At 54.6% G+C, this 16911-nt stretch overlaps 1 protein-coding gene across 1 annotated transcript; it reads right to left on the bottom strand.

Annotated features, from left to right (window-relative positions):
- Nucleotides 1-289: 289 nt before the first annotated feature.
- MAP3K10 (mitogen-activated protein kinase kinase kinase 10) lies at nucleotides 290-16710 on the bottom strand. Its single transcript, XM_057534768.1, has 10 exons — nucleotides 15462-16710; nucleotides 11116-11296; nucleotides 8079-8227; nucleotides 7425-7600; nucleotides 6551-6797; nucleotides 4823-4939; nucleotides 2800-2977; nucleotides 2588-2700; nucleotides 1533-2213; nucleotides 290-739 (listed from the first exon to the last, which is right to left on the bottom strand). Exons 1-10 carry the CDS (start codon nucleotides 16141-16143, stop codon nucleotides 417-419), a joined length of 2847 nt encoding a protein of 948 aa, XP_057390751.1. The 5' UTR covers nucleotides 16144-16710; the 3' UTR covers nucleotides 290-416.
- Between the last annotated feature and the right edge of the window lie 201 nt (nucleotides 16711-16911).

Genomic DNA, 16911 nt, shown 5'->3' with positions numbered 1-16911 from the left:
GGGGACATGGGCCTGGCCTTCAACCCCTGGACCTCAGAGATGCAGAGAGGCCTGGGAGCATGGGGGGGGGGGGTCCCACTGGGGATGATCTAGGATCAGGGCCCGGCACAGGGAAAGACACACAGCCGAGCGTGGTAGGGGGCAGGGGTTACCTTTAATGCTGCATTTTGTGCCGAATCCCCCTTGATGCCCTGTCCCTGAGTATCCCTGCCCACCCTCCCCCCCACCGCAGGGCAGGCACAGGGCCCCCCCCCGGGATACAAAGGAATAAATTAATTGCCCTCCCTCCCCCCCTTCCCCAATAAATAGAGTGAGTATCCTGCCCAGGGCCTCCCCTGCCTTGTGGCACGGTGGGCTGGGGCGGGGCCTGGGGCGCTACATTCATGGCTGCCCAGGCGGGCGGTGGTGGGCAGGCCTCAGCAGCAGCCGTGGGCCCCGCACAGGGGCACTGTGCTGTCCTGGCTCTGCCCCTCCATATCCATGTCAAGCAGCGTGGGCTGCATGCTGGGGGGCCCGGGGCTCTCCGGAGTGTCCGGCCTGCTGGGAGGAGAGATGCTGAGTGTCTGGCCAAAGGAGACCAGTTTCCAGGGGTCCAGGCGGGGACGGCTGGCGGCTGGCCGGGGTCGTGGGGCGAAGGTCAGGGTGGTGGGGCGGCCAGGGAACTCGGGGGGCCGACGGCGGGTGGGAAACAGGCCCTGGGGGTCGGGCAGGCGGGGGAAGTCCAGAGGATCTCGAGGGCCTGGTAAGAGAGGATCAGATGAGGTGAGTGGCGTGGGCCAGAGGGTGGTGTTTAAAAGCCAGGAGCATTTACATGAAAATTGGAATTTGACTTCTCTTGAAAAATCTGCTGATTTTGTTGGGCCCACTTTCCAGCAGGGTTTGGACCTTTACCTAGCCACCGCCCCCCCCCCCCCCACCAATTGCTCACTCATCTGGGTGCAACTCTGGGCACAGTCCTTTATCTTTCAGAGACCATTTCCTTGCTGCTACTCTAGACAAAGCCCTCATCCTTCGCACCTCTCTGACACTGGGCCAGGTTCACAAAGACCCACAGAGACTCCTCAGGCATGTTGCTGTCTGTGAATGGGGATGACAGCACCTTGCTACATAGGTGAGGATTAAATAAAATGATAACAGTAATTGCAGAACAAGTAGCACAGTGCCTGGTAGGAAGCCCTTAGCTCCTATCTGTTCTAATCATCTTTGTGAGTTAGTAAACTTTATAGAACAGGGCAGGGCACATGGGTGTTAGCTCTAGTAATTGTTGTTGCCATTAATGTCGCCTGCCTGGTCCCTTGTAGGCATTAGAGTTTGCCACCCCTACTTCATCCTGCATCTCAATTACCCAGGGACTCACAATGCCTCACAAAGCAGTGGGGGTCATGGGGACACAGGCCCTTCCTCCCCATGCTAAGCAGGAGGAGGATGCCTTAGCATCCAGGGGGTCGTCGCGGGGCTGCGACATAGGTCTTTGGCGAGGGCACGGGAGATGGGCCTTTTTCTGCGCCCTGGGCGCGTGGAGCCTCACTCACCAGGGCCGGGGCCGGTGGGCTCGGGCGCCCCCCGCTGCCCCAGCGCCCCGTCTGACGGCGTCCTCCGGTGCCCGCGGCTCACAGCGTGCGCGGCCGTGACGTGGGTGGGCGTGAGTGACTGGCGGGGGTCCTTCTTGAAGCTCTCCAGCTCCAGGTCCACCAGGGGGTTGGTGCTGGGCGCGGGCGCGGGTGGGGAGGGCGGCGGGGAGGGCGCGGCCGGCGCGGCCTCGTCGCTGTCGGAGCGCAGCAGCGAACGCGTGGAGTTGCAGTCGGACACGGACGACAGCGACACGAGGGTGGCCGAGGGCGCCAGGCCCGGGCCGGGGGCCGCGTCATCGCGGCGGCTCGGGGAGCGCCCGGGTGGGCTGAGGCCCCGCGGGAAGCGGCCGCCGCGGGGGAAGAAGAGGCCATCGAGCCAGCTCCGCTGCTCCTCGCCGTTGGCCGAGCGCACCTCGGCCACGTCGGCGCCCAGGCCCACGGCGCCCAGCAGCGTGGCGCAGCCCAGCAGCGCGAGCTCGCAGCGCCGCCGGGAGCCGTGCCCGGGCCGGGCGGGCGGCGTTGGCTCCCACGGCGCCCGCGCCCCGGGGGAGGGCTGGCTGGGCAGCGGCACCGTGAGGTAGGACGGGGTGGTGTAGGGCGAGGGGGGCACGCTGCTGCCTCCGTCAGCCTCCGCGAACTCCTCTGCAACCGGGAGAGGGCCGTCACTGGACTCGACTCACTTAACTCTAGGCGCCTGGCCCCTCGGCCCGCCCCCCTCGGATCTGGAGGCAAGGGGTTGCCCCAGTGAAATGACCCCTCCAACAAGAGCACCAAGGCCCACTAAGCGTGGTTCCCGACTATTTCTCCCCTCAAACCCCCTCCTCCTGGGAACGATCCCCACACCCCAGGGACCGGCTGCTCCCATTCCAGGTATGTGTCCTACCCTCCGGCCCAGTGAAATCCGGCTCCCTCCTTGCAGCCCTGGGGCATGGTCACCCCTTGGTCTTGGGTTACGGTCCCCTTTGCCAGGGAATATTCCTTCCCCCTCCCTTTTAAAGGCGCCCTCACCCTCTTACCCATCTCATTGAGGCTAGCAAAGCCTGGGGTGATGGGAGTGTGTTTGGGGGATTTGCCCAGGTTGGGGGCACTTGACGACCACTGTTTGCTTCCTTCTCCCAGGGCCTTCAGCCTGCAGGGGTCACCAAAGATGGGGGGTTATAGGCCTCCTGGCTGCCAGGGGCCTGGGGAAGAGGCACAGGGTGTGGGATGGGCTCCCTGTCGCCAGTACCTCTCCTCTCCTCCAGCCCGCTCCTTCTGCAGCGTGGAGCTGGGCCCCCAGGTCCGGCCCTTCTTCTTGCCCCCAACCAGTTCTTCCTTCTTCGGCGGTCCACTGTTGCGGCCCCACGTCCCACTGCCACCACTGCTGCTGCCACTGCTGCTACCTCCACCACCATCCACAGGAGTCACTGGGCCGAGAGAAGCCACTTGGTTAATGGGTCTCAGTCTGTCCCCGCTGAGCTCCCAGCCTTACTCTCCCCCCCCCTTGTTCCCACCCTCCACCTGGAAGCCCAAGGGAGCTTGGGCTCTAACCCCAGTCATGACCCTTCCCTGCTCTGCATCCTTCCACAGCTCCCCACTGCTGTCAGGATGACGTCCCGGCTCCCTCAGTTTCATCACCCGTCACTTCTCACAGCCTAACCCTTCAGCCATCCATTCATTCCCAAAGGTTTACTAGCACCTGCTATGTGCCAAGCCCTGTGGCAGGGGCTGAGAGGACAGCAGTGGTCAAAGCAGACAAAAGTCCCTGCCCTGGGGACTTCCCTGGTGGTCCAGTGGCTAAGACTCCGCACTCCCACTGCAGGGGGCCCGGGTTCAATCCCTTGTCAGGGAACTAGAGCCCACATGCTGCAACTAAAGATCCCACACGGGGCAACGAAGATCCTGCATACCACAACTAAGACCTGGTGCAGTCAAATAAATAAATAAATAAATAAATAAATAAATAAAAAAGAAAGTCCCTGCCCTGAGGAGTTTACATTTTAGTGGGTGAGGACAGACGGTCAACAAGAGTCACACTAGGTACATCATCTGGGTAGGGGGCTAGAAGGTGATAAGCGCTGTGGGAAATATAAAGCAGGTAAGGGGTTTGGGGAGTTAGGGAAGGTCTCATGTGTGAGAAGGAGAAATCTGAGCAAAGACTTGAAGGAGGTGAGGGAGTGAGTCAAGTTGATACAAGGGAGAGGAGCCTTTCAGGCAGAGGGAACAGCAGATGCTGAGGCCCTGTGGAGTGTTCTGGAACAGACTTGTTCCCTGCAGAGTCAGTTGCTCTCTCTCCTCTGTTCCCATCACACGTTGAACGTACCCCGATACTAGTACTGACTACCACTGTTTGGTCATTATTTGTCTTTGCGTCCCCCCAGGAGAATGACCTCTGGGGCCTGGTACAAAGCAGGTGCCTAAACAGAAGTGTGTGTAGGGGGTGGTGTGTGGGGCGAGGCCAGGGGTGAATGATGGGGCAGAACAGACTGGGGAGCCGGCCGGGTATCCTTCAACTCATCAGCAAACCCTGACAGCTGTACCTCTGCCATGTAGCTGACTCACCATCTCCCCTCTTCAAGGCCCCCGCCCTGGCCCAGCCCCCTTGTCTCACTTGTCTCCCACCTTTACTCCTGCTCTCCTCCAATCCCGACTCCTCACGGTGGCCAGAGGGAAAAGGTTAATTTTACCACATCATTGCCTTGATCATAGCCCTCCAGAGACATCCCCGTCTCATTTAAAATAAAATCCAGATTCCTTATCCTGGCTCTTAAGGCCCAGTGTGATCCTCCCCTGTTGAACCCTTGACCATAAGCCTAGTGCTCTCTCTCCCGTTCATCCTACTCCAGCCAAGTTGACCTTCCCAGCTGATAAACACACCATGCTTGTTCCTGCCTCTGGGCCTTCGTCTTTGCTGTTCCCTCTGCCAGGGACACTGTTCCTTCAGATCTCTGCATGTGTCACTCCTCCTTACCATGCAGGTCCCTGCTCATACCTCGGCTTCTCTGACAGGCCTTCCTTGTGATTTAAAAACAGCAACTCTCCTGTTTTACTCCCTTCCCTGATTTCCTTTATAGCGCTTATCACTTTCCTTATCACTACAGAAAATTATCCTGCTCACCAGCTTGTTTACTTGTTGTCTGTTTCCCCTCATGAGAATGAGGGAGGGGACCCTGCCCACCTGGTCCCCTGATGTTGCTCTGGCTTGGTACAAGGTATGTGCTCAGAGAAGTCTGTTCGCTGACTGACTGGTCAGGGCCTTGGGAGATACTCACGGCGAATGGCCCTCAGCCGGGGGATGATGCTGGGGCTTGCGGGCGGGCTGACCCCATCTGATCCTTTCCGTTTGTCCAGGGTTGGAGAGGCCTGGACCGTGATCTTATGTTCAAAGCCTGCGAAAAGAAAGACTTCCCTAAGCACACGGTTGCATGGGTAGCCAAAGAGAAGGTCCCTTTGTAGAAGGAGAGAAGGAATGCCACCGTTTTGTATTCCTTCATGCAGTGGTTCTCAAAGTGTGTTCCCAGACCAGCAGCGTCAGCGTCAAGTGGAAACCTCTTGGAAACGCAGATTCTTGGGCCCTCCCTTAATCAGGAACTGTGGGGGTGAGGGGCAGCAATCTAACTGCGGTGTACAAGTCCCCCAGTTTCCTCTGATGCACACTCAGGTCTGAGAGCCGCTGCCCTGAGGATCTAGGCCTGAGTGTCCAATATGGTGGTCATTAGCCACGCACGGCAAGTGGACGCTTGAAATGTGGCTTGTGCAACTGAGGAACTGGAGAGTTCTACCTTTATTTAATTGTAAGTAATTTGAGTTTACCTTTCAAAACAGACACTCAGTTCAGTCATCGGAAACATTTAAGCATGTTTGGAACAACTTTGGTATGTGAATCTGCTTTTTCAACTGTACATTTTATGAAATCTAAATAGAGGTCAAGATTTTTTGATGAAAATTTAGAGCCAATTTAGATTTAGCCAATTTAGAGCCAATTTTTTGATGAAAATTTAGAGCCATCTCAATTTAGAGATTGAGATGCACTGTAAATATAAAATACACACTGGATTCCAAAGATTTAGTGTGAAAAAAAGAAGGTAAAATATCTCATTAACAATTTTTCTTGTACTGACTACATGTGAAACTACAACATTTTGGGTATATTTGGCTAAACAAAATATATTAACGTTAATTTCACCTGTTTTTTTTCCCCTTTTTCATATGGCTACTAGAAAATGTAAAATTACACATGTGGCTTGCATTATATTTCTGTTGGCTGGTGCTATTCTAGGCACTGCTTTAGGGCTTGTAACATCTCTTGTAACAAAGAGAGAGAAATCAGTATGATGTGCCTTCTGATGTTACCTAGGAAGCAACATTAAAAAAAAAAAAAAAATCAAACCTGAACTTGAAACTGAGTAAGCCCTGAGATCCAACTATTAGGTTGAGCCATGTGAAACTTCTGTTTCTGTAGGTCAAAAATGGCTGAACATCAGCAATTTCACGTGGTTTAACCTAATACCAATTTATAGGAAATTCAGGGGACAGAGGGACATGTTAAAAGATACCAGGGGGATGCAAGCAGCAAAATCAGACTGTGGGAAATGCTACAGGATAAATGATGCAGTTCCTCGACAAATTATTGGCAAGGAGGAAAAAGAGGCAGATTAAAAGATGTTAAACAAATAGCTGGGAGATAAAACTATAAGGAAAAGTAAGGAAGTGATTGCCCTAAAAGTCAAGACAGGGGTTACTCTTAGGGAGCGGCAGGGGGATGTGTTTGGACAGGGCGTGTGGAGGCATATGGGGTGGCTGTAGATTCTCCCTGCTTTCATGGGGGAGATTCTACTAACTCATTAAGCTGTACAGTTCTTTGGTCATTTTCTGTAGGTGTGATATACTTAGCAATAAAAGAAGTTTAAAAAATAAATAAATAAAAGGGAGAGATAACCCCCGGGTTGGGGATGCTCTCAGCGGCCTCTCGGGGACGCTCGGGGCACGTGGGCGGGTACCGGAGGGCAGGCTGATATGGCTGCTGCCTTCTCGCAGCTTGAGCAGGCGGCTGCGCTTGAAGTTGCCCTTGCGTTTGCGGACCCTGGGCTTCTCCTGGCTCAGCTGGCACATGAGCAGGTGCAGCTCCCGCTCCACGATGTCCATCTCGCGCTCGGCCAGCTCCTGCTCGCGCCGCCGCAGCTGCTCTTCCTGGAACCGCTGCTCCTGCGCCGCCCGCAGCAGCTCCTCCTCGCGGCTACGGAGCTCCTGGAGAGGGGATGAGGGGCTTGGGGCTAGGAGCTGAGCTACTCTGCCCCTGGGGATGGCTCCAGGGCTGCGGGGTCTGGTTGGTGTCCTGCTCAGGGCTGTCCTGCTGTGGGGCAAATTGGGGGCACAATCCAACTTACACTTCACTAGCCAGGCTGGGTGCCAGGGCAGGGAGGGGACTGTGTTAGCTCAAAGACAGGGGTGGCTTTTCTTTTTTCCTTCCTCTTTGATTTTTAATTTTTTAAGTCTTCAATTTGGAAAACATCCACAAAAGGAGAGAAAGTGCACCCCGTGTACCCATCATCCAACTTCAACAATTTTCTATACTTTGCAAATCTTTTTTCATATATCACCTTCGTTCTCTCCTCTCTCCCCATTTTTGCTGTAGGATTTTAAAGCCAATCCCAGACCTCATGCAGTGTCACTTGTAAGTAGTTCACTGCAGGGTGCCTTTTTTTAATCAACCTTCCAACAGGAGGCTGTCTTTTCCTAATATGCAAAAAAGGCTCCCTTGGCCCTGCATGGACCCAAAGACCCCTGGGCTCAGGGGAAGGGACTCTGCCCCATCTAAGGCATCAGAACTCAGGGATCTTGCTCCATCCCTCCCACCTTGCCTCCTGCCTTCACCTTCTCCTTGGTCCGGAGGTCATCGAACATGTGTTGAATCTCCAGCTTCCAGTCTTCCTGCAGTGAGTGGAAAGACTCCAGAGGCATCTGGAACAGGGCTGACTGTTCGATGACTTCAAGTTGCTTCAAGATGCTGCCAAAGTCTGGCCGCCCGTGGGGGTCTGGGTCCCAGCATTCTGGGGTGGGGGTGGAGAGGACAGCAGTGGGAGTGGAAATGTCAGTGGCCATGCTCTGGGGTATCAGCCTGCTCAGCGGAGGCAGGACTTTAAGGGACTGTGGACAAACAGCTCCCATGGAGCCGAGGGGAAGGAATTCAAAGCCAAATTCCTGGCAATGTTTCACTTGGTGAAACTCTGGGGAGAGAAACTCAGGGACCTGTTCCCTGACTGGTGGTAGAATCAAGGATCAGGGAGGAATCCCAGGGCCAGTGAGTGCTAACAGGTTGCCCTCAGGAGCTGTGGGCCTAGCCAGAACACAGGTCTGGAGGCCATGGAGCCAACTGTGGGGGAGACTGTTCATGGTCCCATGGTTCCAGCCCCTTGTCCCTCACTCCTGGGCCCAAAGGTATGGGTGGGTGTGAAAGAGTGAGGTCTGGGCCTGAGGGCCCCTGCCACCCCTAGCTGAGCCTACCCTCTCCACGGGGCCCTGGCTCACCCTCCAGTAGGCGGGCAAAGGGCTCGGGGCATGTGGAGGGAATGGGCAGAGTCAGCTTGTTCATAGCCACACCATATGCCACGGCCAAGGCGTCGATTTCACGGTAGGGGACCTCACCCGTCAGCAGCTCCCAGAGCAGAACTCCGAAGCTGCAGGTGGGGGAGAGGGAGGGGTGATGCCACAGCCCACCCTAATCCTCACCTACACCCCAGCCCTGCCTCCAGTCCCATGGTGGGCCTCCCTCCCCCCAGCAGCCAGCCCTGGCCAATGAGGCTGCAACAACCTGATTTGACCTCCATCGGCCTGATCTGGTGGGGTTGGTTCTCTGATGTCTCTCCTTTGCTCTGCCTCTCTTCCCTCTCTTCTGCCTGAAAACCTTCAGTGGGTTCCCCATGCCCACTGAGCAAATCCACCCTTCTTAGCCCTGGTCTTGATGACCCCTGCAGCCTCGCCTCTAAACACTCTCAGCCCCGTACCACCCCCAGCTTCATCTTGCAGCCACGCTGAACAGTTGAACAAACGCTGTTCTTCCTAACCTCTGGCCTTTGCACATGCTGTTCCCTTGGTCGAGAACACCCTTTCCTTTGCCTAACGGTCCTTTAAGTCACAACTCAGGTGCCCCCTCTACCAGGAAGCCTTCCTTGATTCCACAGCCTCCAAAGCTGGGTTGGAGGCCCCTTCACTATGTTTCCATAGAACCCTCTGCACTTACCTCTAAAAACAAGTTAACACTATTTAATATTTATAAAGCACTTACTCCAGGCCAGCACTGCTCGAGGCCTCACAACAGTCCTGTAAGGCAGAAGGCACTGGTATGACCCTCATTTTATCCAATGAGCAGGTGCAGGCAGAGAGAGGTTAAGTTGTTTGCTTGAAGTCACACTGCTCGTAAGTGACGGAGCCACACTGAGACTTAGGTCTGTCTGATGCCCACGACAGCGTCCTTAATGGCTACATAATTCCAGAGCATGCATCACTGTGCTACAATCACCTGCGTGTCCATCTTCCCCAGTAAACTGTTCTCCTTCTGGATCCTGATCACTGTTTCATGCAGTGCCCAACACGTAGTAGATCCCCATGCTCCCCCGTTGCATGCATTCATTCAACATACACTTATTAAATGTCTGCTGTGTGCCAGGCATCGTTCCAGGTACGGGAATAAGATAGACACAACCCCTGCCCTCATGCAGCTGACAGCTTCCCCTCCTCTCTCAGTGACAGCACTGGTAAATTTGAGCTGGGCAAATGCTGCCTGAAATAATCTTCCATCCTCCTTTGCATCTAAGTGTGCCCATATGGCAACGGTTCTGGCCAGTGGGATATAGAAGAGTGTGTAGGGTGCAACTAACTTCCAGGAAGTGTCCTTAAAGGGAAGGGGTCCCCTTTCCTCTTTTCTCCTTCCTCCTGGTTGGAATATAGACATAAAATCTGGAGCTCAAGCAGCCATTTTGGACCATGAAGTGGACTTGGGAATGGAGGCTATACAAGGTGGAGAAAAGTAACAGTGGCTTGTAACTGGAGGGGGCCAGACCCTCCCCTCACAACCTCTGCCACGTCTCTGGAAACCTGTGGGGATGTTTTGATTGTCACAATGACTGGGGAGTGCTACTGACATTTGGTGGCTGGGAATCATGGATACTTAACATCCTGAAAGGTACAGGACAGTACCACACAAGGAACAATTATCCTGCCCAGTGTCAGTGACACCACAGTAAAAAAACCCTAACATAGGACTCAATCCCTAATGCTGGGGTTTCTATATCATGTAAAAGTCATGGGCTTTTACATGAGAGCAAAAACATTAGTCTTGTTTTTATTTTGGGTTTTCTGTTCCTTGCCACTGAAATATGGCTTCTATAAATGTTTGGGACCATAAATGAATGCCTTACGTGAAGCAAGACTAAACTTCCCCCCAAAGGGCTGCACTGCTCTAGTTGAGAATTCCTGTCTTATTTGTCTGCCCCAATACCATGACTTTGCGGCTTGGTCCATCTGGAGCCTAGCCAGGGACTGATCTGTGTTTGGCTTCCCACCGCAAGTAGAAGGTTGAGTTTCTGCTGTCACCGGGTCTCGCAGGCAATGAACAGCCTTCTCATTGGCCTCCTGCCCCAACTCCTGTCCCCTACAATCCGTCAGGTGAGGGAGCCTTTGTGCTGTTAAATCAGATCATGTCATTCACAAATGCCTCTAATGGCTTTCCAGTGCACTTAGAATAAACCTGGATCTGCTCCCTCACCTGCAAGGCCCTCCGGCTCTCCCTCCTCCATCATTTCCTACTACTTTCCTCCTTGCCTGCTCTGCTCCAGCCACATGTTCCTTTCTGGAACATATCATGCTCGTTCTCACCTCAGTTTCTCCTTCGTGGAAGCTGTGCCCTCTTCCTGGGAAGCCTCTTCTCCTAAACTTTGCATGATTGGCTCCTGCTTGTCATCCAGGACTCAGCTCAAGTACCACTTCTCAGAAGAGCCTTTCCCAAAGTCATCTCCAGCCCTCAGAGTGCTTTTCAATCAACCTCCTAGCTCGTAACACTGTCTAGTACTTTTCTGGTGGATTAACTTACTACCTTTTAAAAATTATCTTTACAATTTCAACTTAAAAACAGCCTTTTTAGCTTCTGAGGTATGTATTATTCCCGTGGGCAGGAAATGGGTCTGTTTTTATATACTGCTGTATCCCTAGCTCCCAGTGCAGTTGGATGGATGAATGAATGAATGAATGGTTACCTTCAAAGGTCTCAATTTCCTGTTTGATGAGTGGGGGCGGCGTAATGGATGGTGTCTGAGGGGTCTTTGGTGCTGACCACCTATCTTTACACTTTTGGAATTTTCAAACGTAATCCAGGTCCTCCTCAGCTGCCACTTCTGCTAGCAGAGCAGCCACCTGCTTTTGTGCTTGTCTGATGGTCTGACCTTGCTGGCGGGCCCCTTTGCCAGACTCAGATCCCCGCTGCGGTGGCAGACCGTCCCTCCCACTCTGCCGTTTCCCCCTTCCTCCCTCCTCCCTTCCCAGGAGGCCTCCCCTGTCCCACCGTCAGCACCTCCAGACGTCACTGCTTTTGGAGAAGAGGGAGAGACGGATAACCTCCGGAGCCATCCAGGCGTAAGTCCCCGCAGCGCTCATTTTGGTGGTCTTGTGCCACTCACGGGCGAGGCCGAAGTCCGTGATTTTGAGCACCGTATCTGCGAGGTTGTGGTTCTCGATGGCCTCCAGAATTAGAACTGTGGGTAGGAAGAAAGGTGGGTCACCCCAGACCTGCTGGGCTGCAGACCTGTGTGTCCTGCCCAGGCCTCAGCTGGAATCTCCTACTTGTTCTCTCCCTGCCGCCTTGGGTCGCCCCCCTCTGCAGCAGCTCCTTTCCTGGCCTCGAAGACCATGAACGCTTTCCTGATGGCCTAATCCCTGCCTCAGGCTCCCATGAGGGGTTGGGGAGCTTCTCCTGAGTTCACTGGCCTCCTGACTCCAACTTGGGCTCAGGGAAGCTCTGAAATGTCGATGGCCACGGCCTTGGTTCTCCTTGGTCCAGGCCTTGAATTCCCAACCACCGCAGAAGTGGCAACTACAAACCATGAGCAGAAGGGGATGGTTTTCCTTTCCTTTTTGTCACCTGCTGTGGGTAGCTGCATTCATGGCCCCAATTCTGCTCCTTTCTGTGTCACACTCTTTGTATCTCCGCATCCTTTACTCTGGGTTGGCCGTATGACTTGCTTTGTCTGATAAAATGAGGCAGAAGTGACAGAATGCTAGTTCCAAGCCCAGGCCTCTCATGTCTGCTTGCCCTCTTGCCCTTCTGCCATCACTATGAGAACATGCCTTGGCTAGCCTGCTGGTCCAAGGAACATGAGAGATACTTGGGGCAAAGCCTCTCCAGCTGAGACCCGCCTAAATCAGTTTACCCTCCATCAGGCCTGCAAATGTATGAGCAGTAATAAAGGACACTGAGTTTTAAGACACCAAGTTCGGGGAGGGGGGGAGGGGGGAGGGTTGTTACACAGCATTATTATGACAAAAATCTGACTGATATATCCCCCAAGCATATTGAATCGTTCCAACTTACTTGCTGCCTAGGGTTATTACTAACAACAATAACAACCATGGCTAGTGTTTATTAGGAGCCTATTATATGACAGGCACTGTGCTAAGTCCTTTATACAAATTAACTAGCAAGCAACCCACTTTATTGACTAGCAAACTGAGGCTCAGAGAGATGAAATCACTTGGCCGAGATCACACAGCTAGAAAATGGGGGGGAGTTCCCGGGTGGCCTAGTGGTTAGGATTCCGGGCTTGCACTGTTGTGGGCCGGGTTCAATCCCGGGTTGGGGAACTGAGATCGCGCAAGGTGCACGGTGCGGCCAAAAAAAAGAGAAAATGGTGGGGCAAAGACCCAAACTAGATCTGTCATCAGAGTCCAATCTCTTAACTGCCGTGATATTCTACTACCTTCTGTCAAACAGAAGGTATTGTACAGTAGCCTGCCTGGGTTTGAATCCCAGCTCTGCCACTTATTCGTTGCATAACCTTATTTACTTTATTTTTAACACTACGATTTCTCCTCTGTTAAATGGAGATGATAATGGCATTGACCTTCTAGGGTTGTAGTAAAGATTTATTTCCTGAAGCAATAGTAGGCCCTCTAAAAGCATCATCTCTCTTTATTAGTGTGTGATGTTGCCATAATTGTTCCTTATTTCTCTACCTTTATCTTTGGCCATTCCTGGCTACTTCTCCAATCATCATAACAATGAGGCAATTCTACTGTCATACCCATTTGGCAGATGAAGAGACTAAGTTTTAGAGAGCTCAGACCACTGCCCAAGGTAACACTGTTGGTAATCTTGTCCCTTCTTTAAAACCCAACTCAAATGTCACCTCCTCCTGGAAGCCTCTTGAGACTCTCTAGCATGTGACTCTACCTCTCAGAAGTCCTCCCTTCTCGAGTCACCAACTTTCCTGTTTGTGGAGTGACCCTGTGACAGAGGGAACACCCCATGGTCTTACACTTTATTTCTGCATCTCCCAGGCTGGGCCTAAATCAATTCACTTAAAAAAGTATTTATCTGATTATGTTACCCCTGCTTAAGACCCTCTAATGGCTTCTACTACATTGAATGAAATATCCAAAGCCCTCACAGTGGCCCCCAAGGTTAATGTGATCTGGCCCATCTACTTTTATGACCTTACCTCCTTCCACCTCTGCCTCACTCCTGCTCTTCCGACCTCTTCGGTCTCCTTGCTGTTTCTCCAACAAGGCAGCTTCATTCCCACCTCAGGACCTTTGCCATGCCCAGATCTTTGTAAAGCTGGGTCCTCTGGGTTCAGGTCTTGGCTCAAATGTTGCCTTCCTGGAGCTCTGATCTAAAGAGCTCCCTCTGCCCCATCCTTAATCTGCTTTATTTCCTTCAGAGTCCTTGATACTCTCTGAAATTTTGTTATCTATTTAAATATCAACCATCTATTTTTGTTCACTAGACTATAACTTCTATGGGGGCGGGGGGGGGTCTTGCCTCGTTCACATCTGTCTTGCCTTGTTCACATCTGTAATCCCAGAGCCCAGGACAGTGCCTAGTACACTTAATTCTGCTTCAGAATTATTAGTTGAATAAAACAATGAATGAATGACGTCAGATGAGGAGCTCCTCAGGGGAGGCTGCACGGGGGAAGCTGTACTGTGGAGGCCCTGTTTCCTCTGTCTCAGGCGTGGAGCAGTTCCATTGCCCAAGCAGGAAGCCCTGGCCTAAGAGCCCCACCAACCCTTTGTCCAAGTGGCATTGGCTACAGAAAAACTTGGGGGAGTGGGAGCATGTCCTGATACCCCACCTGCAGGCTGTGAATCAGCAGGGGCGAGGCAGGGCTGAGAAGGGACCCCAGGCTTCAAGAGGAGCGTGTTGGCAGTCCTGCCTCCATTTACCCAGCATTTCAGGAGTCAGAGCATCAGCATCAATGGAGATGGGGACCATCGGTCTGTCTCGCTCAATTCTCTGGGGCTGGCGCAGGGCTTGGCGCACCCTGGGCACTTGGTAGCTATCTATCTGTTGAGTGTATGAATGCCAGGCCTGTCAGGTAAGGAAGACTCCGTCCCTCTATCCTACGGACTTGCAGTTGGTGGTGGTGAAGCCTAGCAACGAACATGAAACAGTGGGATGGGGTCAAACAAACTTCAAGACGTAGAACTGACAGGAGTCAGAAATAGATGAGATGTGAGGGCTGAGGACAAAGAGAAAACCCTCACGTATCACGTGAGGGCAGGGAACATGCTGGCCCCACTCACTATTGATCTCTCTTGCTTAGTATATGATCTGGCCCAGTAAATACCAAACGAAAAAATAAATTGAACAAATAAATGCAGAAATGAAAGGGAGTGACATGAGGCAGAGGAAGGACGGGAGAGCCAGGAAGGTAGGATTTTTTTCCCTGCTGTATTCTAAGGGTCAGGACAGGGCCTAGTACACAACAGGTGCTGGGGAAATATCTGGGAAATGAATGAATATCCAGGGAATGATTGTGAGTGCTGTAAGGGCAGAAACCATAGCTGTTTTGGTCCCTGTTGGGCTTCTACTTGATAGGTGCTCAATTAATATTTGACATCATGAGAAGCTCCTTGATCTAGATGTAGGTTCTGGGGAACCTTGCCTTCCATCTGTCCCCAGACCTCATTCAACCAACCAATCCACTTTTGAAAGTCTATGACAGGCCAGACAGCTTGGATGCTTTTACATAAGCCACATCCCTTTTCCTCCTCCCTCATCTTTCCCAGTGTGTCTTGGCTAGCTGGGGCAGAGGCCTAGGAGGACACCAGGAAGTGGTTCTCAACTGAGGGCTAGTCTGCCCTCCAGAGGACATTCGGCAATGTCTGGAGACATTTTTGGTTGTCATAACTGGGGGATGGGGGGTGGAGAATGCTAATGGCATCTAGTGGGTAGAAGCCAAGGATGCTACTAAGTGACCTCCATCACACAGGACAGCCCCCTGCAATCATCCGGCCCCAAATGTCAATAGCGCTGAGACTGAGAAACCCCGACTCCAGGCCAGGTTCTATCTGTCTCTGCCTGGTGGACTCTGGCAGCGTGGCTGGACAGTAAGTGCCATGAGGGCAGGCACTGTACCTGTCCTATTTACAGCAGGGAGCACAGGGCCTGTCACAGTGTTCACTGATACATATTTATTGGGCTACTGTGACTGTAGCCTAGGAGGCAGGTATTCCTTCAACCTTTCTGGGCCTCCTTTTCCTCTCTTAATGGGGCAAGGACTGCCTCACCTGGCCCTGAAGGTATACTGCTGCCCCTTCTTGCCCCAGGCAGTGTCTTCTGGTGTCCCCATCCCGCCACCTAGGCTTGTCCACACAAGGTTCTACAGAAGCAAGTTTTTTGGGGAGGACACCACTTACTGTTGATGGACTTGAGGTCCCGGTGGATGATGGGCACAGGGGCATCATTGTGTAGGTAGTTCATGCCCCGGGCCACCTGTACAGCCCAGTTGACCAGCACGTGAGGGGGCACCCGGCGCCCTGCCAGCACCCTGCTCAGTGCGCCCCCCCTGGCATACTCCATCACCAGGCAGAGGTGTGGGGGGCTGAGGCAGGCGCCCCTGAGGGCAATGATGTTGGGGTGCTGCAGGGCTCCAAAGAGCCGGGCCTCCTGGCGCACCTGCTCTGCTGTCACTGCCGGGTCCCGTTCAGGGTCCAGCCGGGCGGCCTTGACCGCCACCTCCTCGCCATGCCAGAGGGCCCGATAGACCTTGCCAAAGCCCCCTACACCGATGATCTCCTCCAGCTGCAGCTGGTGGAAGGGGATCTCCTGGGGCAGCTGGAGGTCCGCGGGCGCGGCGGGGGTGCCGGGGGCCACGTAGTTGCTGGGGAAGACGCCCACACGGCCGCTGGGTAGCTGCCCGGTCCACCAGCCCTCGTCGCCCGATACGGCACAGTCCTGGGAAAGCACCTGGACGCGGTCGCCCCTCCGCAGGGTCAGCTCCTCGTCGCCCGCCGCCTCGTAGTCGAACACTGCGGTCCAGACGGGCCCCGCGGGGGTCGTGCCCCACTCCTTGGCCGCCCCCCACTCCTCCTCCTCCATGGGGGTGGGGCCAGGGGCTGCGGGAGGCCGCTTCACACAGGCTGCCCGCGGGATGCAGAGGGCGGGCCCCGGCGGCCAGGATGGGGGGCAGTCCCTGCGGGTTCTAGGGGGCTCCTGGTGGCCATGGCTGGGGGGCCCTCCGCAGGAGCAAGAAAAAGCCTCTTTAAAACGGCAGGGTTGTCCCCTCTGATTCAGCTGTCCAGGCAGGGTGGGGTGGGGGAAGGGCGGCGGGTTCACCTCTCCCCACTAAACGTCAGGGCGCTAAGAAGGCCTGGCCGAGCGGCTGCTGAATTCCTGCCGGGGTCCGCCGGTGGGGGACGAGGGTGAGGGAAGCAGGCAGCCCCCTTCCCCGCGCCTCTCACCCCGCGCAGCTCCACCGGCGGCCCCCGGCTCCGCATCCCGGGCCACGATCGCCGGGCGGGGCGGGGCTGGCGGAGCCCCCCCAGGACGGGGTGGCGCGCCCCTCGGCCTCCTCACGCGCGGGGCGGCCGGGCGGCCCCCATCCTCAGCATCGGGCTCCCGGTCGGCCCCAGCCCCTGCCCCCGCCCGCGCCGCTTCCCGGGGCCGCCGGCAGTGCCTGAGTGACGTGCTCGCTGCCGCCGCGCCGCGGTGCCGCCTGGGAGTTGTAGTCTCCGGCAGCGCGACTCCCTGGTCGGTCCCCAGTCCCTCAGCCTCCAGAGCCCGGCTGCGGGCCTCGGGCCGAAGTGAGGACTGCGCGTGGGCGAAGGAATTCTCCCGGGAAGATGAGCCTGGCCGCAGACCCTCCCT

The sequence above is a fragment of the Balaenoptera acutorostrata genome, chromosome 19 (assembly GCF_949987535.1).
Source record: "Balaenoptera acutorostrata chromosome 19, mBalAcu1.1, whole genome shotgun sequence".
In the NCBI taxonomy this organism is placed as follows: Eukaryota; Metazoa; Chordata; class Mammalia; order Artiodactyla; family Balaenopteridae; genus Balaenoptera; species Balaenoptera acutorostrata.
Note: the sequence above shows the minus strand (reverse complement) of the source record. Positions and strands in the feature narration are given on the sequence as shown.

Bases quoted from the DNA above. Each gene is read 5' to 3' on its own strand.
- MAP3K10 (XM_057534768.1), bottom strand. From the start codon at position 16,143: ATGGAGGAGGAGGAGTGGGGGGCGGCCAAGGAGTGGGGCACGACCCCC. The intron at 8,228-11,115 runs GTGCTGACGGTG...CCCCACCTGCAG, and splicing joins AAAAGCAGTGACGTCTGGAG to CTTCGGAGTTCTGCTCTGGG. The intron at 2,701-2,799 runs GTACTGGCGACA...TGACCCCTGCAG, and splicing joins CGGGCTGGAGGAGAGGAGAG to GCTGAAGGCCCTGGGAGAAG.